Source organism: Nematolebias whitei, chromosome 17 (genome assembly GCF_014905685.2).
Source record: "Nematolebias whitei isolate Nwh7 chromosome 17, NemWhi1, whole genome shotgun sequence".
Classification (NCBI taxonomy): Eukaryota; Metazoa; Chordata; class Actinopteri; order Cyprinodontiformes; family Rivulidae; genus Nematolebias; species Nematolebias whitei.
The window spans coordinates 38,945,947-38,972,989 of NC_056514.1; the positions used below are offsets into that span (position 1 = coordinate 38,945,947).

The 27,043-nt window shown below is 41.1% G+C and overlaps 1 protein-coding gene across 1 annotated transcript in view; it reads left to right on the forward strand.

Annotated features, from left to right (window-relative positions):
• The first annotated feature begins 2,393 nt into the window (after nucleotides 1-2,393).
• LOC119424191 (rho GTPase-activating protein 44) overlaps nucleotides 2,394-27,043 on the forward strand; it is a 62,609-nt gene continuing 37,959 nt past the window's right edge. Inside the window, exon 1 of the mRNA XM_037691661.1 lies at nucleotides 2,394-2,672. Coding sequence (XP_037547589.1) covers nucleotides 2,620-2,672 — 53 coding nt within the window. The 5' untranslated portion in view covers nucleotides 2,394-2,619. The remainder of the gene's footprint in view (nucleotides 2,673-27,043) is intronic.

Below are 27,043 nucleotides of genomic sequence, written 5' to 3' on the forward strand. Positions count from 1 at the left end.
TCGGGGAAAACCCTCCGTCTTGTCGAAGCTCCAAAGATTCACGGTTGAAACTCGTGCCTTCGTGTAAAAAGTTGTTTTTCTCTGCAAAAAGAAGCTGAGAACTTGTTTACAGACTTTCTTATTACAAGCTTTGTGTGACAAATGCGAAAGAGCTCAAACCACATCGAGCGTCCGCCATTTTGAGAACCGAATAAAGGAAGACGGCTCATGTCACGTCAAGGGGACTCCCTCCCATTTTTCTTAAAGAGACACGCTGCTCGCTCCCTCACTATCCATCCTTCAGTTCAAACAGTCTTAAACTGCCAACTGGTGGTCAAAAAAGGTACTACACATACAAATTAACATTTCTTTTTAAATTTGACAATTACTAATTATTGTCAAATTTCAAACAATATTATCGTTTATCGCAATAATTTCTGAGACAATTAATCGCCCAGCAACATTTGTTATCGTGACAGGCCTAGTACGTCTTGAACTAATAGTATGCCTCACAGCTTAGCCACCTACATATACGTCCCCTCTCCTTCCAACTCACACCCCACCTAATAAACCCACTGTTTCAGTAACAACTCACCTGAAATGATTACTGCAGACCCTGGTGGAACTGGAGACCATGTATGTCTTATCCCTTCGGTTGCTGTTGAACACAGATTGCCAGGCCTCAATGTCATCTTGTCTGGGTTTGTGGAATCTAAGCTTCACGATGTGCGGCATCTCAATTTGCCTAAAAAAAGTAAAAATAGCAAATAAATATTTGCACTCAAATGTGGGTGGGAAAGGTGAAACACACCCACACCTGCCTTACAGAACACTGTTCAGGAATCCACTGATGCTTTTGAGTTTTACAAATCTCACACATTGGGGAGCAGAGCTATAATATCTACATGCAAAATTTAGACAGAGCAGACAACAGTTTGGGCCACATCACGAACTAGTTAACTCAACAATGCATTGTGATTAATCAATTATGTGGTTTTACCATGTCCAGTTCAGTTGAAACAAAATTATTGATGTCTTTCTATTATTTCAGCTTATAATAACAGACCTCCCTCACTATTTACCCAAAGATTGACGAAGTCTTTCGGATGAAAGACGAAACGTTTCTACAATTTTTTGTTTTTTGAACTCGTCCAGACTTAACTTTTTTAGATTGTTCCTCCTGGATTACTGAGCATGCATCAATATATTTACCCAAAGCTTTTTAACCTGTAAAACAACTTGAAAATGAAGAAATCTGCCACCAAATCTGGTTGGAAGCTTTGGCAAAAACAAACAAACAAACAAACAAACAAATCCATCCATCCTCTTTACCAGCTTCTTCGTTTCAGGTCACTGGTGCTCATTTACAGCAGTCACTGTGCAAGAGGTGGGGGACACCCTGCACAAGTCCAAGTCCATCACATGGACCGAGACAAACAACCACTCTCACTTAGGGACAATTCAGACTTTAGTTACCAGTCAGTCTAACATGCATGTTTTTGGTCTGTGGGAGGAAACCCACACAGCACGGAGAGAACATGCAAACTCTAATGCCCCCCTGCTAGGATTCAATCTAGCGAGTGGCAACAGCTCTACCAACTGTGCCACCGTGCTGCCTATCAATCAGGGAAAATAAAATTCTGCTCATCCTGAAAAAGTCTGAGGTTTGTGATTCACTGAGCAGGAGGGAGTTGCTTCACAATATGGAAACAGACGCCACTAAACAAGAGCTCTTCCTGAACCTTCAGTCCCATCACAGCTGCAACACACTGATAAATAAAATATGCCTCCAATGGTCAGGTGAATCATCTCAAAGGTCTGTCTGGGCGGTGATGACGCTGAGACGTAGAAGCTGTAACAATAAAATTAAATTGTATGATATCGTTTAACTTTAAACATGTGCCATAGATGCCATAAAGATTAGGACATGGGACATGTATTCAATAATCATGACACATAATTAATAATTAGGTAGTGTATTGCCGTGGTGAAAACAAATTTCTGTTCAGTTCTGGGACAAACACTAAAACTAACTACCTGATTTATCAAAGTAAAGAGAATGATGGACCCATTGAGTTCTACCTGTGTTTCAGCAGGGCTCTGCAGTCATTCCGACATCCGGCAATGTTGCAGGTTGAAGACATTTCTCTGTCACAACGTTAAATACCAAAACAACAAATTTATAAATACTTCTGTGTATAAAAGTGAACAAAAAAAGCAACGTAAAGGACCAAAATATTACAAAATCCGTCGTCCTTGAATACCGGAAGTAGCGATGAATATAATGGGCGCCAGACTTGACGCATGCGCATTGGTATCTGTAAAACGGTAAGGACGGGGCTGAGTGGGGTGGGGAAAAAGAACCACATTTCCCTTGATGCACCAGAGAGCAGCGTCGCGCGCTTGTCATAGCTGGCGGAGAGGATTCGGTCCAGCATCTGCGGAGCCGAGCGACTGACAGTAACACGGCGTTCATCTGCGAAAAATGAGCAGGAATCTGCCTCCCGCCACGATGACCGAACCGGATTTTTAACGACCGAACATTCTCGCCCGCGAGCGTCGGAGTCCCGACCTTCATTCATCAATGAGATATTACGAGAAGAGGCTCTTCTTCTACGGCTCGCTGCTGAAAAACACAAGATGAAGAAGCAGTTCAACCGAATGAGACAGCTCGCCAACCAAACAGTGGGCAGGTAAGGAGCTGGGACAATAAAAATAATAATAATAAATATAAATATTATGAGGCCGTGCTGGAAACGTCCAGGTTCAATCAATCAAAAAGCAGACATTTTGTGTCACTCAGCTGGATGCTGCTGAACTGGTTTGATTGGCACAAACCTGTCACTCAGTGTAGGTGACATTTGCAGCCGTGTGATGGATTGAGTTCAGCATGGAGGAGCTGAGCCGCACACTGATGAGGAGGCAGCACAGTCCGTGCCTGAAGATGCTGCTGCTGCTGCTGCTGCTGCTGCTGCTGCCCACCGACCAATGACAGAGAGGCTCAGAGGGCGGATGGAGGAGTCACAGCTGCCTTTTTCATCTGGTTTAAAAAACACAATGTCAAATGTGTCAAACATTTAATTCCCTTCCGAACCTTTTATAGATCTAGTCTGAAAGGTTACTTTATCAATTTTTTCTCCTGAACTATATTTAAATGTTGCAATTTGAAAAAGTTTACGGCGCAATTCCGAAACGTGGGTCTGCACTCAATGTAAACAAAGCAGAAGCCACCGAAAACCACGTGGAAGCTTGAGTAGAGTAATAGACCTACATTAGGCTGGCTAATGCTCTGTAAATAAATTCATTCATCCAACCTTTATTTAGACTGGTTAATCCCAAATATAGAATAATTATAGAATATAGAAATATATTTACTCTCAGAGAGTGAATGGTTGTTTGTCTCGTTTGTCTCTATGTGTCCCTGTGATGGACTTGCGACCTGTCCAGGGTGTCCCCCGCCCCTCGCACAGTGATTGCTGGACATGGGCACCGGCGACCCCCGTGACCCAAAATGGAAGAAGCGGGTAAAGAAAATGGATGGATAAATATATTTACTCTCACTCAAATATAGATATCTATAATATAATATATATTATATATATAATATATAATAAAATATAACATCTCACCCAAATATAGAAATAAATATAGCAGAACCGGCTGACAAGCTTAGATTTTTGAAGATGTTTAGCTGTTGAGAATAAAAAGGCAGTGGAGCACCACAAAGGCAGAAATTTAGCTGAAGTTGTGCCGGAGCAGTAAGTTTATCATTTGACTTGTTTTCAGTCACTTTAGCTGTTTTTGTAGGTGAACTTTTTTGCAGTTAAGGACACCTTAAGCATCAGCACGAGACAAACTATTGAATTCCTTTAAGAATTATTTTTTTCCCAGTCTTTACAACATTGCATATATTAAGTACAGAGCGTTTCCAAGACTTATATATATATATATATATATATATATATATATATAAATTGAGGTGGTACAAAATGTCTCAAGTCCTATTTGTACTTCTTAAACAATGGTTTTCCTGCTTCGGCTGCACCTGTTGTCTTTATGTGGTTTTGGTGCAACAACCTGAGCTTTTAACTCGTGTTTGTACATGGCAGGTTTTTTTTTTTTTGAGGCTTTACGAGATGAGGAGTAATGCCAACCACCGGAGTCTTTGCGTCAGGTGGAGGAGTTTAAGTATCTGGACAACTTGTTCCTGAGTGATGATAGGATGGATCGGGAGCTGGATCAACAAACCGGGCCCTCGTCTTCAGTAATGAGGGCGTTGCTTTGGTTGATCATGGTGAACAAAGAGCTCGAGTGAAAGGCAAAGTTCTCGATTTACTGGTCCGTGTTCATTCCAAACCTCACCTGTGGTCATGAGATTTGGATTGGACCCAAAGAACGAGATCCCCAATGCATGCAGCTGAAGTGAGCTTCTTTCAAAAAGGTGACCAGGATCAGCCTTAGAGATAGGGTGAGGAGCTCTGTTGTCCAGGGGGGAGCTTGGAGTAGAGTTGTATTGGGCATCTGATTAGGATGCCTCCCTTTCCAGGAACATCCCACTGGTAAGAGACTCTGGGAAAGACCTAGAACTCTTTGGAGCGTTCTCTTTGGACCAGGAACGTCTTGGAAGGATCTGGAGAGTCTATTGGAGAGAGGGAGGTCTGGTTTTCTCTACTGGACTTGTTGAACCCACAACCCATCCATAGATAAGTGGTAGAAATTAGAGATGGAGATTTTAAACAGTTTGGAAGCAACTTCGTTGATATTAGCTATCAGAAAATCAAGTTTAATTTAGAGATTTGAACTCTGAGACACACTGATGTCACAGCTAATGGATGTTTAAGTGAATATTTTTGGTTAAAACTGCATCAAACATGATGACAATTTTAAAATACTTTAGAATAATGTGCAGAAATTTGTCTTTTTTTTTTTTTGTATGTCTGTTCTGCAAGGTTTGATTCTGTAATAAATCTATAGTGTCGATCTCTCAGTCTGGACCTGAGGTGAGATGTCAAAACTAGAATGACCCATTTTGGCTTCTTTAGTAATAATAAAAAATGTCTGTTTTATTCCTGTGCTCTTGTTTGGAGGATGCTAAAGTTCTGGTGCTGACCTCCTTCACTCTTAAATTCTGCTCTCAGTGTTTCAAAGATTGTTTAGCCTCTTATTGTGTTTGCCAACCCCACCCATCACCTGTTACAGTCATTGTCATGTGTCAACACCATGGCCTTGGCTATTTAGATCATGTTCTATTTAAACCTTAGAAAATGTTGCACAACTTTTTTTTTTTAAATCACTGAAGTGTTTGCAGAACACTTGTTGGACCAGAAACAGTCCTGTCATTGCCTGATGAACCGAAACTGCTCCAGGCTGAATAGAAAGCGTCTCTGAAGAGTCGTAATTACGATAAAACCAGTTTGACTCATGGCAGGGTGAGCATGAGATGATATATTCAGCAAGATAAGTTACAGTGCTGGAGTCCAAACATCCAACCAGAATCACAAGAAACCATCTTTAGCCACTGGATGAACAAAGGGTCTGATTCCTGCTCCACCTTGATGCAGACACCACACAATCAGTGCGAAGTGACAGAAAGAAAACACCACTTTCATTCATTCGTTCAACCTTTACTTATACAGGCTAGCCTCATTGAGCCACGAGGACTCATTTACAAGAGGGCCCTGTTCCAGACAGAAGTACAGAATAAAGTACCACATAAAGTACCACGGTAGAATAAAGCAAAGTCCAATAAAGGCTAAAAAATACTTCAAATAAAAGTTGCAAGGAATCAGTCTACACTGAGTCCAAAATGAGTCTGTAACCATCCATCCATCCATCCATCCATCCATCCATCCATCCATCCATCCATCATCTTCCACTTGTTCTGGACTCAGGTCTCAGGGGCAGCATCTTGAGCAGGGAGGTCCAGACATCTCTTTCCACAGCCTCTTCCAGCTCTTCTGGGAGGACTCCAAGGTGTCCTCAGGCCAACTGAGAGACATGGTCTCTCCAGCGTGTCCAGGGTCTTCCCTGGGGTCTCCTCCCAGTTGGACATGCCTGAAGCACCTCCCTAGGGAGGCACCCAGGAAGCATCCTTACCATGGCTGAGGTCATGGGGTGAAATGAAATGAAAGGTTGCTGAGGCAGTTAAAAAGCTCCACGGCTCCGAAGATGGACACAATTAGCTCCGATTTCCTTTAGGCTCTGGATGTTACAGGGCTGTCTTGGATGACATGCCTTTGCAGCATCGTGTGGACATTGGGTAAGGTGGGGCATCATTCTCCTTAGTCTCCGTGGCAAGGTCTATTCAAGGGTGCGGGAGAAGCGAGTCTGATCCGAGATGGTGGATCCAGGAGATTGAAATGAGTTTCATCTGCAGGGTAGCTGGAGACAGGGTGAGAAGTTCACTTATCAGGAGAGACTCAAAGTAGAATCGCTGCTCCTCCACATCGAGAGGAGCCATTTGAGGTGGTTTTTACATCTGGTTATGGACAGACCAGCACCGAAGTTCCCCAACTTGGCTTCCTCCATGGAAGAGGTGCAAGTGGGATTGATAAGGTCTGACGACATCACTGGTTGAGGTCAACGGCACACCACCTTCACTGAACACGGTGTTAGTAAAGCGCTGCTTTTCCCTCCTCAGCCGCCTGATGGTTTGCCAGAAAACGGATCCTGTTCAAATTAAGCACTGATTATATCTTCTCTGGTCTGTGAACACCTCAGGGTTCCCTAGGAGGAGCTGGAGAGTGTTGCTGGGTGGATGGAGGTCTGGGTTTCCCTCGTGGACCTTCTACCTCACACTTAATTTCTGTAAGAAACGATAAATTAATAAATCAAAGGGGCTGGGTTGTAGCCATTTTTGTGTTTGGTAGGGTCGGTAAGCTGTGGCGGCCATCTTGAATCGGGTTGACTCCAGCAGTTAATCTGTTTTTTAATTGATAGTTAAAAAGACTTTTACCCAGTGTGGTTTGTGTCAGGAAGATGAATTATTTCCAGATTTATTACTTGTTGTTTTTCGGGTATTTTTATTTTATTTTTTGGGATAAGATTTAGGTTAGGCCGCCAGACACCATCAAATATTCAAATTGAAAGCAACCTAATTCTCTGTTTTCTCCTGCTTTTCGTGTGTTTACATTATCACCTTCATATTCTAAAATCCATATTTTGTGCCTAAACTCACCCGTCTAATAAAGCGTTCCCCTCCTCAGAACCGCATCCAGCAGTTGCATCGCTCCAGTTACAGATATAGGTTAAGAGAGGTTCAGACGCAGTTTAATTCATCTCTCCAACGGTCTGCCTCCGTCATTAATCCTGTGTAATGCTGCGTAAACTGTGCGACTGAATGAAAGTGTGTGCTGGCACCGTGAGGTTATGGCAGGAAGAGGACATGCTTAATCCTCTTCTGGCTTTGTCACTTCTTCTGCAGCATGTTTCAAGCCCATCTTCTCATTCCCATGTTTCTGTCTGCGATAAACGGACTGTCTGGGGTTTGTGGGCAGAAAAGTCACTTAATGAAAAAGGACGATCCCCTGCAGCAATCAGAGAATGGACTGATACGTCCGGGCTCTGCAGTGTCACAGGGAGATAAGGCTGGAAACTGGAAACGGTCTATAAAAAAAAGCATGTTAGGAAATGGATTTCTACCCTTCATCAAGATGCAGGGAAATAGTTTCATTTTGTTTCTGTGTGATGCTCTGGCTGCAGGTGATGAGACGTCAAGGGGTGCTTGTATTTGCTCCAACAACGTTATCAACATCAGAATGTCTCTGTTCGCCGCGCGGTTCAGTTTTTCATTTCATGCTTTGCTGTTTTCTGTGTCGTATTCTGGGCTGCCCGATTAACCGACGATTTGTTTATTTTTTGCAGTTATTTTTCTGATTGCGTGTCGTTTTTGTTTTTCTGGTTTGTTGCTCTTACTCTGTTTGACGAAACCTGAAGAGCAGCGTGTACAGCCTGCCGTGCACGTTACGTTGTATTTGACAGCGCGACAGCTGAATATCTCTGAGCTGTTTGAGATCCTTAAAAGTTTCTGCACGAATCGTTTCCTTTGACTCCTAATTTAAAACCAGCAGAGTTACACTTAGAACAGAGGAAGTTATTTATTTTGTTGTTGTTTACTTGAGGTGTGTGAGTGGAGGGAGCATTTTTACCCACCACCAGTGGAGCCAGGGGGTGACCTTTGGTGGCCTTGGCCCCCATAGATTAATTTTCGACCACCCCAATCATTTGAAAATAAACAGTGCTTTTAAGTAATATAAAAACTAGAAAGCATAGTTTCCTCAACTGATGGGGGTGGCTGGTTCACACATCTATATGGCAATGTGTGTGTGTGTGGCGGCAGCCATCTTGGATTTTGCCATGGCAACTATGTTTTTATAGTGCACTTTCTTACACCTGGATGTAGCCACACACCAAAATGGAAGTTGGTGCCTTATTTTATTTTATTTTTTTGTAAGTTATCGCGCTCACATCATGCGGACAGACAGACGGACCGAGGGTATTTCCAAGTTTCCACTTCACTCTGCGACGGGGTACCGTAAAGGCCTAGACTTCTTGAAGAAATGCACGTGGCCCGTCACATTTCTTTCCATATTTTCTAACTAAGATTATTTTATTGTATGAGAAACTATGGCGTTATTGATGATTTAGTTAACCCTTTAATTAAACCCAATTTCATCACAATACCTGTGAAACTGATTAATTTATAGCCATTATTGGGTTTTCTAAGGTCAGTTGGTGGTAACGACCATCTTGAATTGTGTCCATTTCAAACGTTAATGTACTCAAACACTCAATTTACTTTCTGATGGGATCAATAAAATCTGTCCCTTAGTTAGAGATATTTTGCTAACAAACGTATAGTTTAGTTTAAATAGTTAATGGCAACATTTTAAATGAATCTGCTGGCACTCAAAGTATGTGTTGGGGATCAGTCTCAGCTACTACCACACTGAACTTCAGCTCAATAACTGTTTGCTGAGCTGGAGCCATTTTTAGGTTTGTTACGTTTGCGTGCTGTGGCAGCCATCTTGAATGTTACTGACTCCTGGGGGTCATCAGTTGTAGACCCATGTGATTACTTTCAGGTTCAGGTTTGGTTTATTTGTCACATGTCAAATCAACACAAGGTCAACGATACAATGAAATGCTCAGGACGAGAAGAACCGTCTCGACTCGCCAAAAAACCCAACAGCAAATATCAACGCATGCAACTACAGAAACAAGGCACCAAATGTGAAAAATATACAGCAGCATGGTCCTATTGGCAGAGTGGTTCTGATGACGGGTTAACTTAGCAACATGGCCCAGTTAGCAGCATGCTACTGTTAGCGGTGTGGTGTGGCGTGGTCTTTTTAGCAGCGTTAGCAGGGCTTGTTAGGAGCTTGATGATATTAAGGACCACAGCAGCTGCCTCCCAGACTGCCCTCCAGAACCGGGTCCGGCAGGCACTGAACATCCAGGGTTTCCCCGCAGAACCGAACAGGTCCGTAGAGTTCAGTCCGCGCAGGCAGACGGCGGATCCTGTTAGCAGCGTTAACAGGTCTAGTTAGACCAGTTTCCTGTTCGTTTGACATGTTTGACCTGTTTGAATCAAAGGGTTTCATCAAAAATACATCTTGTGGTTCATAAGATATTTTGCTGAAAGACAAACACGTGATAAGTCTTTACAGAATGGCATGGATCTGTTCTTTAGAGCGAAGATGTGTGTTTTAAATCAGAGGTGGTGAATAATGAAGAGCATCAAACTGATACAACAAGCAGCTGTCTGTGCAAACGATTCATAAATATCCAGTCACACAATGTGCTGCTTGAACAGGAAACACCAGCTGATTTTTGTTATTTTTATTAATTCAAAAAGACTTCAGCAAAACACTCCCTGACAAGATTTAACAAATATACCCCAGGGGAGCGGCTGGTCCTTCAGGTTCTTATGAATCAGTGTGAAGGGAAATAAATCCGAGTCTCTCCAAGGAAAAAAAAAAGTTGTAGGTAAAATTTATTAAAATGTTGAGAAATTGTCGTTAAAAGATGACGTCAGTCCTGATCCGAATGATCTGATTTAAGCTTGACAGCTTGAGAAACCTGTTCTTCAGTTTATACAGTTTACATTTGAAACCAGTTCTGAAACAAAGAAAACGGTTGTTTACAATTCAGTCTTTTTTTTTTTTTTTTTTGTCACGCTGTTTATTATTTAAACATGAATAATTTTTGGTTTCGGTGTGAATAATCTGCCTCTTCAGCTCTCAGATGTTTTATTTTTACCTCATGGATCTGGAGCCACCAACAACCATCGATCCAAGGGTCTGAGCAGACCCTGCAGGGTCTGAGCAGACCCTGCAGGGTCTGAGCAGACCCTGCAGGGTCAGGCCTTTTATAGACAATTAATTAATTAACTAATTCATAAACTAGAGAATTTACAGTGTCTTAAAAAATGCAGTGTTAATGCTGAGTTGTGAATGACTTTGATAAAATTTGCTGAAGAAGCTAAAACTGAGCTGAAAGGTAAATATAGGAAAATACTATGTAAACCCTAAATGCAAGAAAAATTTAGCTAAATCTTAACAGTAAAAGCTTCTTCTTTCTACTTTTCCTTCTTCAGGGGTCACCACGCTACAGTGATTCATCCTTCTCCATCTCTGTCCTCTGCGTCCTCTGTCCTCACTCCAGCTACCTCCATGTCCTCTCTCACTGCGTCCATATGTCTCCTCTTTGTCCTTTTCCTGGCAGCTGCATTTCTAACATCCTTCTACCAATATACCCACTGTCCCTCCTCTGGACATGTCCAAACCACTGTCCCTCCTCTGGACATGCCCAAACCACTGTCCCTCCTCTGGACATGTCCAAACCACTGTCCCTCCTCTGGACATGTCCAAACCACTGTCACCTCCTCTGGACATGTCCAAACCACTGTCCCTCCTCTGGACATGTCCAAACCATCTCAGTGTGTCCTCCCTAACTTTATCTCCCAGTTGTTCAACCTGTGCTGTACCTCTGATGATCTCATTCCTGATCTTCTCCATCCTTGTCTCTCCTAAGGAGAACCTCAACATCTTTATTTCTACTTCCAGTTCTGTCCCCTGTCTTTTTGTCCATGTCTCTGTCTCCAGACCATACAACATAGCTGGTCTCACTTTGCTGACACCCTTTTGTCACAAATCACTCCTGAAACTTTTCTCCATCCGCTCCATCCTGCCTGGACTCTCTTCTTCACCTCTTTACCACACTCCCCATGTTCCTGGACAGTGGACCCCAAGTCCTTGAAGTCCTGCACCTTTGTGACCTCTGCTCCTTGTAGCCTCACTGTTCCACCTCCTCCCTCTCATTCACACACATGGACTCTGTCTTACTACGACTGGCTCTCATTCCTCTTCTTTCAAGTGCATACCTCCACCTCTCCAAGTTCTCTTCCACCTGTCCCCTGTTCTCACCACAGATCACATCATCTGCAAACATCACTGGGATTCCTGTCTGACCTCATCTGTTAGTCGGTCCATCACCAGAGCAAACAAGAAGGGGCTCAGAGCTGATCCTTGATGCACTCCCACCTCCACCTTGAAGCTATCTGTCACTCCTACAGAACATCTCACCACTGTCCTGCTGTCCTCATACATGTCCTGTACCAGTCTAACATACTTCTCTGCCACTACAGATTCCCTCATGTAACACCACACCTCCTCCCTCGGCACTCTGTCAGATGCTTTTTCTAAATCCACAAAGACACAATGGAGTTCTTTCTGACCCTCTCTGTTCTTCTCCATCAGCATCCTCAAAGCAAAGATGGCGTCTGTGGTGGTCTTTCTTTGCATGAAACCATGGGCACCAGAACTTCTTCTTCATTCCTCAGGCATTTTGTCACCCTCATCTATGCCATTGAATATTTGAGTCAAAAACCTCACTGCCATCTCTCCAAGACTTTTCCAAACCTCCACTGGTCATCAGGTCCTACTGCCTTCACCTTCTTCATTCTGTTCAGAGCTTTTCGTACTATAATTAGCAAAACTACATTTAGCCTTAGAAATAGCATGAGTTATATCATTAGCTGAAGAATAATTGACAGTAGTACAATTAGCATTAGCATTAAAAAATTGCATTAGCAGGGGTATTATTAGCATTAGCATAATTACCATTAGTAAAATTAGCATTAGCAATAGTATTCTTAGCATTATTATAATTATCACAAGTAACGTTAGTATTAACAGGACTTGCAGTAATAAAACTGGCTTTAGCAGTAGTACTAGCAAAATTAGCATTAGCAGATGCAGTCTAGCTTAAGCACGCTGAGTTAAAAGGGAATGTTTGTTGTAAGTAAAGCTAAATATTTTGTAACATGTAAAATGTACATAAAGTCACGGCGGCCCTCTCATGAATGAGCTGATTGTTTGATGGTGGTATAAACAGCGCAAAGTGAGCTGAAATTTGGTGTGGTAGTAGCCGAGAGTCATTCCCAACACATACGCTGAGCTCTTATAAGATCTTGATTTAAATTTCTGGCAACAACTGCTGATCAGATCTTAAACTAAACAGAGTGCTAATAGAGAGATTGGTGTTATATTTCAAGTTCAAGTTCAGGTAACTGAGCAAAAATACAACATGTTACTGATTTATACCGAGTCTGATCAGCCTTTCTGCCCTCATAACTGCTGTAACCGCAGGAGCTCCATCAGATTTAATTATATTCCGTGTAGGTTCGAGTTTGAAACAACATTTTTTTCTGAAGCTGTCAGTCAAAGATCCTCTGAGACCTCGGGTTCTTTGGGGGAGTTGCTTTGGGAATTGTCTCTGCCGGTGAAGCATAAAGGAATTCACCGGAGTGTGATGGAGCTGACAAACAAAATCTGTGAATTAATTGTCTGCGACGAGTCTTTCAGGAAGTTTGTCTGGGGTTTATCTGGTGCTTCAGATCAGCTTCTATTCACTGCAGTTTACGTGCTAATATACGAGTCTTGTTTCCAGACAAATCCAGAGAGTGGACTCCACCTAAGAACAGCCCCTGAGGCCCTATTAACACCTGCAGCTGAAGAAATGACTTCACTGGGAAGGTCCAGAAGGAAGTCCAGGACTCTTGGACTGTTTTCAGTGATGTAACGGAGCCTGACTGTGAGGATGAACCTCACCCATGAAGGAAGCGCAGGCAGAGCTGTCGGGTTGAGAAAATGTAGCGCATCAACTTCCTGTTGGCCCGTGATGCAAGCTGGAGGGTTGGGAATGTGGGGCCTGTTTGAGGAGCCACAGATTACAATTTAAACCTCTCAGAGGTCTCACTGGGACGAGAAAAGACTGATTTGGACCGTTTAGCCTCATGTTCCGCAGCTGCTCATGCAACTGAATCCCCGATTGTCCCTGATTACGTCGATGACAACTTCACGGGATCTCTTATTTGGTCAAGACTGATGGTCTGAGCACAGAAAAGTTTCATACCTTCCAGATGGCCTCATGTTATCACTTCCCCTCCGCTCCACTCACAGCTCATCACTTTTGATGACACAACACAGGCCAAGACGGTCGCCACTGTCAAATGGTCTTTGGAACTTTGGTGTGGTAGTAGCTGAGAGTCACTCACAACACATCCTCTGAGTGTAACACCCTGCAGTATCACAACTTCACCAAACAACTGAAGCTGATCTTAGTTCAGAGCTCTGGCATGAAAGGCGGCGGGCGATATGCATTCCTTCCTGTCTTTCCCAGCCCTCAGCTCAGTTGGAGCCCACCTCCTCTCAGCCGAGCTCACGAGAAGCGCTGAACCGTCTGAGAGCGGACTGGGTCGAGACGACGTCGTCCACCGCGCTCTTTCTCCAGAGTTACTCAGTCTTGCTGCAGAGAGAGGCAGAGGGACAACCGCCTACAAACATCCCTGTTTCCACTCGTCACCACAGCTCAGCTCTTCGTGTTAAACTTTAATGGGACGTCAACCCCTCACAGCTCAGGTGTCGCCGGCCGCCGTGTGAGCCGAGGGGGCAACGATCGTTCATGTCCAATGTATTGGGCTTGCTCGTCCACCGAGGTGTCAGTGGACGATGATGTTCTTGTCCCCGAGTGAGTCTTTTAGTAAAACTTCTCATGATCATTGGAAACATTTTAGTGAAACTTGCAGAAAGTAATTCCTGGTTGGACGCCTACAAGTGATTCATCTTTGGAGCCAACATGATGCAAGATGGCCGCCACAGCCAACTGACTCTTCAAAACAAATAAAAAGATTGAAACTTGGTAAATTTCACAAATGTTGAGCTAAAATTTGTCGTGGTAGTAGCTGAGACTGATCCCTAACAGCTGTGCCTAAAAGTGTGGTATTGCTCAACATGGTTTGTTAGCAAAATATCTCATGAACCACTGGATAAATCTTATTAAACCATCAGAAAGTGATCACTGGATTAACGTCGTCAACTGATTATTTTTTATGTTTACTCCACAGCTCAACACAAAGGTGGTTGTAAGTCACTCAGCTTTACAGATATGGAGCTAAAATGATATGGTAGTAGCTGAGAGTCATTCACAACAGGCACTTTGAGCACAACACATTGAGCCTTGGCTGAACCAAAACTCCATCGTATTTTAACACAAAATGACCTGCGCACATCCGAACTTTGTAGCTCCTTCCAGCAGGAAAGAAACTTTTGCCAAAGAACTAAAAAGCCTCAAGTCAACACAAAATGTAAAACTTAAAATATATAAATAGGATGTGGGTGGATATGTACTGAACTAGTTTTAGTTGTGGGTAAAACTGCCTTTAAACTGCACCTTATAAAAAAGGTAAAAATGTCTTATTTGCTTTTGATTTACATCGGGACACCAGGGCCGTCACCAAGGAGGGGCCACGGGGGCAAACGGCCACCACTGTAAATTTGCACCTCAAGTCTTTGTTTGGTGCACGTTTAATTTCCTCTAGTTATTTGAGAACAGTATAACTTCATAAATATGAAACTTTACTCGTTTTATTTTATACATTATTGCAATTAAAATTCATACATTTAAATTTAAACAACAAGGTGAAAAAATGTAATTTGTATTCATGAACAGGGACAACAGGTCCAACTTAAAGAGAATAAAACATCTTGGTGGTTTTAAACGACACATTTGGTCGTTCACCTGAAGAAGAAACACGACATTGATAGCCACGTTATATGAGCTCAATATCTATTTTTGTTTCTTTATTACTGAAAGGTCGTCAGGACACTTTTAATTTAACTGGTTTAAAAAAATGCACATAAACATGAGAAATGTGAGACTTTACTGAACAGGTCATTTATTTTAATTTTTTCATTAATTAAGAAAAATATATATATAAATGCCTGGTGTATGTAATAACAGAAATAAAACTGTTAAATCACATTTGAATCGTTTTTAGTAAATTTATTTATATGTAAATGAGACGGGCATTTGATATCGCAATATATCGATCACAGACTTTGTGATATCGAGAAAAATCGTATCGTCAAACAAATCAATATAATATCGTATCGTGGTAAAGCTGGTGATTTATACTTCTACAAACGACCCTATTTTCTGTATTTGAGCCTAAACATTAGTGAAATAACTTGTGGACTTCTGTTGTTTCTTTAGTTTTTTTGTGACACCCCAAGTGGCTCCTATATGGCCCATTCAGGTGTTGCTGTGGGAAACAGGTCGGCGTTTGAAATGAACTTCTCTGTGTCTGAAGGATGATGTGAGGAAGAAGTGGTTTGTCTGGTCCTTTTGTGACTCAGCAAAGGGAACTCCTTTAGATCTATTTATAGCCAGGAAACTAAAAACCTGCAAATATATTTAAAAAATATCTTCCTCGAGCTTGATGGAGTATCTTGAGATGTCCAGCAAAGTTAAGTCGGGTCGTCTGGACGGTTTCTTATATCTTGAGACGTGTTTTCTTCAGGGTTCTGGATGAACTTGGTGTGAGTTGTTTCCTGCAGAGCTGTCCGTGTTCGATCCGCCTGACGCTGAACGATGCAGCTGATGACTCACACCGCCGGCCTCTACCTCGTTTCTTCTCCATTTAACCTCGCGGGATGGATTTCTGCTGCGTCGTCCCTCTCCGCGCTGACTGGCGCCGCAGTGAAACGCAAATAACGAAAGAAACGTCGTTTATGTAATTCTGTAAACAGCTCGTTCTTCATCTCTCTGAACCAGGAAGGTTCCTGCCTGTTTGCTGCGCTCGGGCTGTGATTGTCCACGTTAAACCACGACCGAGTCTGTGCTGAAGGTTAACAGGAATATCGAACAAGTCTTTCAGGTTTTACCTTTTAATGCAGTGGATTATTAAAGGTGCTTGTTGAAAACTATGAAATTCAAGCATGGAAAAAAGGCTTTCCAGATCTGTATCAAATATGTCCGTTTGAAAGCTCCGGTAGTTTGTCCACATGTGAAATTCTGAAATGTGGGTCAACAAATACTTTAACCTGCAGACTTACTCAACAAATCTGAGTAAACACGACACGTAAAATCTGTCGGACTTCTTCATCTCAAATGGCTCTTTTCATCGTTGACCTATTTTTAGTTACTTCGGCTGTTTTTGTAGGTAAACAAACGCACATCGTTGTTGGCAACAAACTTTTACTTTTTTTTTTTAAATTCAGAAACACATTAATCATTGATATAAGAAAAGTATTGTGTTGATTAGTTTCTTAGTTTAAGATTTTGTTAGGACTTGTCTTCATGACACATCAAGGGGTACTTTTAATGCCAGATATTACTAATCGCTCTGATGTTGTTTATTATTATTATTATTATTTATGTGGAGTTATTTTAAGTGCTGATAGTTGTAGCAGGTGGAGGACTTCCTGCAGGAATATCATGTTCCTGTCAGAATGAATGCTAAACTGTAAAGGTTTATAAAATAGTATGTTTTATTTGCTCCAACACACCTGATTAAATTGTTGAATTACATCTTCGTGTTCTGCTGGTTTCTCATCCATTGATTCAAACCAGCAGAGAAACATCTAAAGCATGCAGGATAATGGGCTCCGAGGATCCGAGTTAGTTAGTCTGGGCCGATTAAACAGTGCCATTTTTCCAAACTGGCACTGTTTAAAGAACTTCCTCCAGCTGGTAAAGTCTGTAACTCATCAACTAGTGGCAACAAACTGTGCACGGCTTTCATGAGAGCGTATCTAAAATGTTTGTGAGGGTTTTAGTTTTTTGATTCAAGATGCCGGTCACAGCTAATCAGCCTTAGCCAACACGAACATGGCAGGAACTTGACAGATGTTGACGTGGTAACATTTCATCCCTTCTCACCATAAGGTCTTGGTTTAAATGAGCGGCGGTGAGCGATATGCGTTCCTCTACGGACTGACGGGCCTTTAACAACTGCCTCTCTTCAAGCGAGTGTTGTGAGGATAAATGTTGTGAGGCCCAGACTCGTCTCCGTGAGGAGCAGCATATGTTCTCTAATAACAGAGCAGGTGTTTCTTCAGCAGGCAGTGAAGCCGGCTCTCGCTGTGCCAAGGAAATCTTCAAAGTCTTCCTCGCTGGAGCGCAGGTTTTTCTTTTGTTTTCACGCCTCCCTCCTTCAGCTCAGGGTTGGTGCTGGACTGCAGAACCGTAGCTGTTCTTAAGGCTAAGCTTTTGTCTCGTTGCTGTGAACAGAACGCTGTTTGTGTTTGCAGACAGACGAGGGATTAGATGCTCCCGGCGCCGTCGATGAAGACGAGAGATGAAGGATTGTTTGCTGCAAAGCTAAATGTTCTCACTTTTTATCATCCTTCACTGGTTCTCCTCTCTTCCTCCTGCCTGAGTGACTTCTTGATTCATTTATATCGCCCGCCGCTGAAGGCGAAGGTAGAGCGATAATGTTTTTACACATAGGGTGTTTGTACTGTTAGCAAAATATCTCATGAACCAAAGGACACATTTAACCTACAGATTCAGTGCTAACGATCAGCCCTAAAAGTAACAAATCACTAATTAATAGCATAAATTAAAAATCTTAGCTAAAAGCAGCAAAAGGGGTAAATAAATGCAGTAAAACATAAGCTAAATGTGCAAAGTAGCTAAGCTAAATGTATCAAAAGCTTAGCTAAAAGTTAAAAGAAGCAAAAAGTTTGCGAAATGCTAAAATTAACTAGATTAAAAAAGTAGTAAAAATTTAGCTTAAAGATAAAAGTAGCAAAACTGTTGCTAAAAGTAGCAAGACTTTAGCTAAACAGAATCCAACTAGCTAAAGATAAAAGACGCAAAATGACAAAAGTCAAAAGTAGGAAAATGCTAGCTTTCTACTTGTAGCCAAAGGGAAGATAAATGCAGGAAAATGCAAGCTAAATGCTAAAGTGGCAAACAGCTAAATGTAGCCTAAGGGTGGCTTAAAGCTAATTGTAACAGCTAAAAGTAGAAAAGGGCTAGCTTAAAGCTAAAAGTAGCATAAAAACACTCAAAATTAAAGCAAGTGCGCTGAAGCAGACGTAAAAACAGTGATGTTTCTAAAGGAATTGAAGAGATTTCAATGTATTTTTATGGAGAAAACGTTTGTAAATAAAGTTAAATATTTTGAAAAGTATAAAATTACACAAAGGTCACAGCACCCATATTCTGAATGAAGAAACTGTGATAAAATAAAAACATGAGAAGTTAAAGAGTGTGGACTCTGAATTTGCTGATTATTCACACAAAGCTGTCGGTAAGTAAAAAAACAACAGACTGAACCCAAATCAAGATGGCTGCTGAATCTATTCTTTGCCATCGCTAAAACGGCTGTAACTTACTCTAAATGACAGCATTGAGATAATGTATTTGTGGTAGTAGCTGAGAGTTTACCTTAACACGAACTTGACGTCTTGTGACGTGTGGCGGCCATCTTGAGTTAAACCTTTAAAGAAGTCTAGGCCTTACTCACTCGTTGACAGATCCTCACCCAGAGAACGCGTTTTACTTACTAACCGTTCAGATAATCTGACGAGCTGCGGTTTGTGGCTTCATCCTGATCGGGAACGATAATAAGGCGAGTACGTTTTTCACAGTTACAGAATGTGGGTCGCAGGGAGGAAGCCAGGCCTCGCAGGCAGCGCCATAAATATCTTGCTCTGGTTTTAATGGTTATGCTTTCTAACGGCTGTGTGTGTGCATGTGTGTGTGTTTGTGGGCGTGCACGCAGCTACCAGGTCCAAGGAAACCCAGAGGAGCTCAGAGCTGCCTGAGGCAAGGTGTGGCTCCATCTGCAGACAGACCCTGGTCTGTATGTTAGCAGCTTTTGTGCAGATATTTAAAATGGAGACGAACTTCAGGAGCTGCAGCTGAAAATGAGACAAAAGCTGAAGACTCTGCTGTTCCTCTGTGTGTGTTCTGGAGGAAATAGATCACCAAACATCAAACTACTTCTTAATTCAACTTTTATTTATACAGGTTAATCCCACTGAGCCTCAAGGACTCATTTACAAGAGAGACCTGATTTTTTTAAACAAAGAATGATGACAGCTCTGCACGCTGCCGATGGGATTTAATGTAAAACTAAACAAGAAAGCTCCAAAACACAACTAATATCTGAATTTCATCAACCGAAATTTAGTTTTGTAGCAATTTGTCTTCAAGTCGGTCAAAACAAAAACATAAAAATGAGAAAAAATATATATTTTTAGTGAAAATACAGAACAAATGTTTATGTTTCCATATCCATGAATGTAGCGTACACTTACTGCTGAAACCTGAAACTGAGCTGTTAAAGCTAAAGGAAGCAAAATGTTATCTGAAAGCTAAAAGTTGCAAAAGCTAAAGTAGCAACAACAAAAAAAAAACTACATAAAAAAAGCAAATGCTAGCTAAAAGCTAAACGTAATAAAATGCTAGTGAAAGTCTAAAAGGAACAAAACACATAAAAGCTAAAAGAAGAAAAAAAAAAGCTAGCTAAAAGCCAAAATAAACTAAAAGCTATCCGAAAGCTACAAATAGCAAGACCCATAAAACCCCCTAAAGCTAAAAGAAACAAACCGCTAGCCAAAAGAAGCAACATTTTACTCAACATTTACAAGGAGCAAAACTTGCTAAAAGCCAAAATAAGCAAAATACTACCTGAAAGCTAAAAGAAACAAAACACTACCTAAAATGTAAAAAAAACCAAAATGCTAGCCAAATGCCAAAAGTAGCTAAAGTTTATCCCAAATGTAAAAAAAAAAAAGACAAAAAGATAGTTAAAAATGCAAAATGCAAATTTAACAAAAGGCAAGCTGAAGTAGCAAAATAGTAGCTAAATATAGTAAATGGTCAATTAAAATTTAAAATTAGCAAAAGGGTTAGTTAAATTTAGCAAAAAGCTTTTTTAATTCTAAATTTAGCTCAACTACAAGATTAGCTCAAGGTAGCAAAACTCTAAAAGTAACAAATGGTTATAGGCTAAAAGTAGTAGAATAGTAGCTAAAAGTTTTAGATGTCTAAACGTTTAGTTTCTTTATGTTTTACCTGTGATGTAATCCATCCTTCTCTCTGTCAGCAGAATGTTAAGCCACATTCTTCTTGTAGGAATGCTATCGGCTTGTTATTTTAGCTTGTTGTTTCACTTTCAGCTGTCGTCACTTCCTGATCCACTCTAAGATGTGGAGTCCTCCAACACATAACTCAAAGTTTGCACATGTCTTCCACAACTAGGTCCTGTTGTTATGAAACTCAGGTTGGTTAATAATCAGAGATTGTGCCAGAGTTGCTCTTGTTGCTGTCATTGAAACACGTTCGTCCTTGTGATCACTTTGTGCCTGATTCTAAATCACACTTTAAAACATCTGAACTATCCCTTTAACTGCAAGAGTCAGCTGCAGACAAAATGGCTCCAAAGCCTGACTTTGTGGTTGTTCTTTTGGTGTTTTGACCCAAACTGCTCAGATTCTTCGTTCAGGAAATCGTCTTAACGTGTGAAAACGTCTGTTCCAGCGTTCAACATATTTCTGACCTTTGACCTTGACGTTGAGGCGAGGACATGTTCTGTAAGCTCAGGTGCTCAAACTGAAGTCTTTGGTGTGTTCTGGACCAAAGACATGTAGGCTAAAGAGGAACTCTTCAAACTCCCAGTCGTACCTGTACTACGGATTCATTTTTAGGGCCTTTTCAAGAAGCCTGTTTTGTTTCCAGCAACAGATGTCAGGAACAGGAAGTGATGTCACAGCTTGCGTTGCAGTCTCTCGTAGCACAGAAGCTGTTGGATCCGATCGGCAGGACAAAAGCCGACGCTCCCAGAAATGTGAGGGGACAAAAGTCCTGGCTGCATGACAGAGGAGGAACGAGGTCACGGTAACCACGGCGACGGTGTAACCTCCTTCCTCTGACATCCATGACAGACGGGAGACGTGAGAGAAGCTCAGAAGAATCTAAATGACGTCACAACTCTCAGCCTCACAAAACGCTGATTCAGCGTTCACTCTGTTGTTTTCCTGCAATTCATTTTTCTAGACGTATTTTTATTATTATTTTTACAACAAAAGAAAGTTCAGTTCATTCAGGAGATAGATGCTCTGACTGAAGTTTTTTTTTTTTTTTTGTACTTTTCAAAGTATCTAACTTTATTACAAATATTTTTCTCACAGAAATACACATTTCTTCAATTCCTTTAAAAAAACTGTTCTCTTTGAAATTTGCTTCAACAAACTGGCTATAATTTTCTTTATGCTACTTTTAATTCAGTTCAGTTTATTTATATATCGCCATGTCACAACTGAAGTCGTCTCAGGGACTGAACAGAAACATTCTTGTATAAAAATAATAATTTAACATTATTTATGTGAGCAGCTTTGAGTTTAACTCCATCACAGAACTCTCATCTTGAGCGAGCATGAAGGCGACAGTGGAAAGAAAAACTCCCTCATGAGGAAGAAACCTTTAGCAGAACCAGGCTCAGATTCATCTGCTTCGACCGGCTGGGTTTGGTAGGAATAGATACACAATGGCAGGTCAAGAATCACATGTTAAGATAGAAATAGTATCAAATGAAAATTATTCATTTTTAGCAAATCATTTAAGAAAATGAACTCAATTTGTCCTCTAGTAGTCTAATCCTATAGCAGCATAACAAGCCGACCCTAACTATAGGATTTATCACTTCCTGGTCTGTTGCCTTCATACATCTCCTCCTACATGTCTCTGTGTGAGTGCAGCTACAGCGTGCGCTCTCAGGACATCATTACCTGCAGTGTCCCCTCAGTGAGGACTGAACTAGACAAAAGGACCTTCTCCTACTCCGCTCCTGTTTCCTGGAATATCTTACAAAAAGATCTGAAGCTCTCGACCTTAAGTGGCTTTAAGAATCTGTTAAGTTCCTGGCAAGAACCAATGAAGACATGTTCCTGTTTTGAGCTGTTTTTTCGCTACTTTTCCTTTTAATTATCCTTTTAATTACAATTTTGTTTTCATTGGAGAAAATAACTTAAATTTGTATTAGTGATTGTTTATTGTTGTCGTCGTTGTCCGCTGCTGTCGTCACGCTTTATTAAAATTCATATCTCTCTTGTAAATGAGTCCTCATGGCTCAGTGGGACTAACCTGTTTACATAAAGGTTGAATGAATGAAAAACAGTCAGGAAACGTATTTACTCAAAGCTGCAGCACGCCTGTTGCCTCTGGTGGGCGTGGCTTCCTCGTCACTCTCATCAAGCTCCTCCCCCGACTGCTCACACTTCCTTTAGCTTTTCACAATAAAGCGGAAATGAAAAATTCCAACAGAATGTTATACTTTACTTGCTTTTATCTTAGGCTTATGTATTTTAAGCAGTTTTTAAGCCTTTTGCACCATAAATGAAATACAATTTTAGCTGTATTTACAACCTTAGAGTTTTTTGTTAATTTTCTTTAAACTGTAACATATTTTAATAATTTAATCAATGCACCAACATATTTGTCTGGGTTACATTAGATCAGATGTTTCTAATGTTAGTGATATTACGCAGGTGGAAGAAGGAGGTTCTAGTAACGTTTTTAATGTGGGGGATAAAAGACGTGTCCTGATCAAAAATAACACCAAGATTTTTAACATTAGAGCTGGAGGACAGATTAATGACATCTAAGGAGGGAGAAAGACTGAAAATTTTATTACTAAGATTCTCAGGTCCAAAAACTAAAACCTCAGTCTTGTCTGTGTTCAAAAGCAGAAAATTAAGGATCATCCAGGTTTTTAAATCTTTAAGACACGCTTGTAGTCCAAGTAGCTGATTGGATTCATTGGGTTTCATGGACAAATATAACTGAGTATCATCAGCATAACAATGAAATATTTTTCCCTAACTGAAACAATTTTATTTATAAAGAATCTCATGAAGTCATCACTGCTTATAATTGATGCATGAATCAACAGAGATGGGATTTTTCACCAGACTAGCTATGGTACTGAAAAGGAACCTGGGGTTATTTTTATTCTCATCAATTAAAGATGAATAATATAAAGTTCTAGCTTTACGGAGTGCTTTTTCGTATGTTAGCAGGCTGTCTCTCCAGGATAAGTCAGATTCCTCAACGTTAGTTTAGTTAGTTTTAGCTACCGTTCTGCTAATATTAACATTGAGCTAGACGTTTGCTACTTTTAGCTCTTACCTTGTCCTTTGCAACTCTGGGTTTTTAGTGTTCTGCTTCTTTGAGCTGTTCTCTAACGTTTTGTTTATTCGAGCATTAAGAACTCAGTTCTTTCTCTAGTTCTTGCTCTTTTCTGTGAGGTCAATTGCCACTCCACCGATGGACCTTTGCCCCGTCCACCATGTTGTCTCCCCCCGCCCGTCACCTGCTCCTCTCACCTCAGCGCTCCGGCGAGGCGAGCACCAGCAGAAAGGTGTTTTTGTGTCTGAGGATTTCCTCTGTGCGTCTTTGTCTCCTGGCGCTGTGTCGCCGTCCTCTTCTCACAGTTATTAGTCATTCAGTGGAAGTCTTGAGGATGACCCAGGCTTGGCAGGAGAAGAGCCTCCGGGATCAGTCCTGCAGAGACGAACCCAACGGGCCAGCCTCTCTCCCCGTTCGGCTGCCAGGACACCTGTTCCTCGGCCAACGAGTGATGAGAGGACAAAGCATCTTAATGGAGTGTGAAACAGGAGGAGGGGAATAAATTGTGCTGGCAAGAGATTAAAAGGAAAAAGAAGTACAGGATGAGCAAACTGGGCAGAGCTGGTAAGATCCACGTAGAACACATGGCTCGGTTGTGGTCCAGCTCCTGCTGAGGAGGGAGAGGCGGGTGGAGATTTTTATTTTTTATTTTTTTGGGGGTGAACAGTCTGGTAAACACATCATCTACACCAGATGTTCAGTTTTTAGTAAAGCACCCAAGGATTTGTCCAAATGTCACTTTTTTGTTTTCATTGCTCGATCACGTTTGACTTATTCAGAAAAGAAAGTTAACTATTAAAGCAATAGTTCAGCTCTTTTGATGTGTGGTTTTGTGAAAGGTCAACATATTACCTGTTGTACGTACGATAGAACTCTCAAGGAAAAAAGCTTGTGCTTGTCTGTTAGCAAAATGTCCAATTTAAATTAAATATGCAGAAAGTAGTTAATGGATGCACATCTTTAACTGAGAGTAAACTTTATTCAAAATGGCCGACACAACCAATTGACCATAAAACCATTAAAATGTCTTCAACTCCACTATATATATATATATATATATATATATATATATATATATATATATATCAGATATTGAGCTAAAATTTGGTGTAGTAGTAGCAGAGAGTCATCCTTAACGTATATTCTGAGTGCCAACATTTGCACTTAGTACTTTTAAAAAAATTGCTATAAATTATTGGGAGTCAACTCTTGTCTGTTAGCAAAACATCTCATTAACAGCTGGATGAGCTTCAATGAAACTTTCAGGAAATAATAATTAGATATTTACACATTCGGAGCAAACCATATTCAACATGGCTGACTTGGAAATCTTTAAAATAAATGGCGTTTTTGTGTTTTGGCAGAAAGCAGCGTCCGGTCCTTGACCGTCTGATGTCATCGATGTCGTTTAGATCAGCTGTTCGAAGACATGACAATAAAAAGGCATCGGGTCGGATCACACGTGGGCACGAGGGCGGCCTGATTGTGTGTCGACGTGCGTTTGTGTTGGGTCCGGAGGCGCTCAGCGTCACACGAGCTTCGTATTTGTGTTTGTGTGTCAGCCTGGAGGCTGAAGGACTAAAAATAAAACAGATGAAACGACTCATACAGTCAAATTTTATTTTATTATCTGCACGGGTTCGTCGACTGTTTTAATAAAACGTGTGCGTCTTTGTGGGTTTTGATGAATATCGCTTAAAAGTGTTTAAAGTGTGTGTTGGGAGTGACTCGACTACCACCAAGACTAATTCTAGCTCACAACCTGTACATTTCAGCTGTTTTTGTATTAGCTAATGTGGCGGCCATCTTGACTTCAGAAGCTACTCAGGTGTACATCCGTTCCTAGAGTTTCATTCAAATCCGTCCAATGGTTCATGAGATATTTTGCTAACAGACGTAAAGGGTTGAGATCTTGCACAGTAAGTAGCGCTTGGATTAAGAGTTGTGGATCACTCTCAGCTACTACCACACCAAGTTTTGTCTCAAAATTTTTAGATTGAATGTATTAAAACCATTTTTTGTGTTTTTGAAGGTCAGTTGGCTGTGGCGGCCATCTTGAACTGGGCTAGTCACAAAAGCTCATCAGGTGTAGAGGCACATCCACAGATATTTTTCTGGAAGTTTCATTAATATCTGTCCAGTAGTTCATGAGATATTTTGCTAACAGACATATACACAAACACACAGACACAATTACGTATTATAAATACATTATCTCCCATCTCCACCTTTCTGTGCTGGATGGGTCATAATTATTGATTTTGAGTAATTTGGTGATTTTAGTCAACGTTTAACCATTTAATGCTAATTTCACTTTTCTTATTTTTGTATAACTGTTCTAAATGTAGCTGTTTTAAAATCTTCATTCCAACAAATCCTGAAGTTTAAAGTTTCAGCCTGTTCGTGCTTTTAGAAGATTTTAATTCGGTTTGAATGTTAAAAAATCTATTTGGATCTTTATCAAGGTGAGAAGGAAGCTCTTAACTCCTGGTTTTCTTTCATAAATAAAAGATTTAATAATTGTTTTCTGCTGGATGCTCTTCCTGACAACCTGGGCTCGAACCTGCGGCCTCGGGGTTATGAGACCATGGCGCTGACCACTGAGCTACCAGAACCCCACTCTTTCAGTTTATGAAGCATTTCCTGCTTAATATTTAGTTGTAAACACAGAGTTGTCTCATCTGGTTATAAAAGCTTTAAACGGACTGAAAAAAATGCTTTGAGTTAAAAAATAAAATAAAATCATGAATCAGTCTGAATGTCTGGTTCTGGTCCAACTTGCTTTTCCGGTCTTTGTTTCGGCCTTGAGGTCCGACAGAGCCGAGGTACTGGGGCTGAATCCAGAATGAGTCCGGCTGATTTTATTGTGTTCGGCTGAGAAAAGCTGGAAGGATTTAGAGCTCGTTTAAAGGAAAAGCTCTCTGGAGAGCCGAACCTCCAGACTTCGGCTGCTGTGAGCAGAATTCTGATCGGTTTGATCCTTCGGGTTGTATAAATGTCTCACGCTGAGATCAACATCAGGTCGATCTTGATCAGATTGGTCCACATGTGGGTTCTGTTCTCTCTATAGGTTGGGTATGAGGTTTTGTTTTGTTATATTGTGCACCTCAGTTTTACAGTTATGGAGCTAAAGTTTGGTGTGGTAGTAGCTGAGAGTCATCCCCATCACGTACCCTGAGCACTGACAGGTTGCAGATGAGGATCCAGATCTTTGTTGGACCCACAGTTCTGCTCCTCGGGGCTCCCCTTAGAGAAACGACCACTTTAACTTCATTCATCTCTAAATTCATACAGAAGCCCCACCACCACCACAGTAAAGAGAGGCATGCTGGGTAATTTAACCTCACCTGTATTAAATCTCCTGGAGCTGACTTTGTTTTTATCTGGATCTGCTTTGCATCATTCATCGGTGTTCCTGCCTGAGGTGGGCTGAATTAATTAAACGAGCTTTTTAAAAACAAGAATAAATACAGTCAAAGTATAATAAATCCTGCAGGTTTGAGCCAGTAAGGAGAGCTGGTTTGAAACTTTTGCACAGTAAGGAGAGCTGGTTTGAAACTTTTGCACAGTAAGGAGAGCT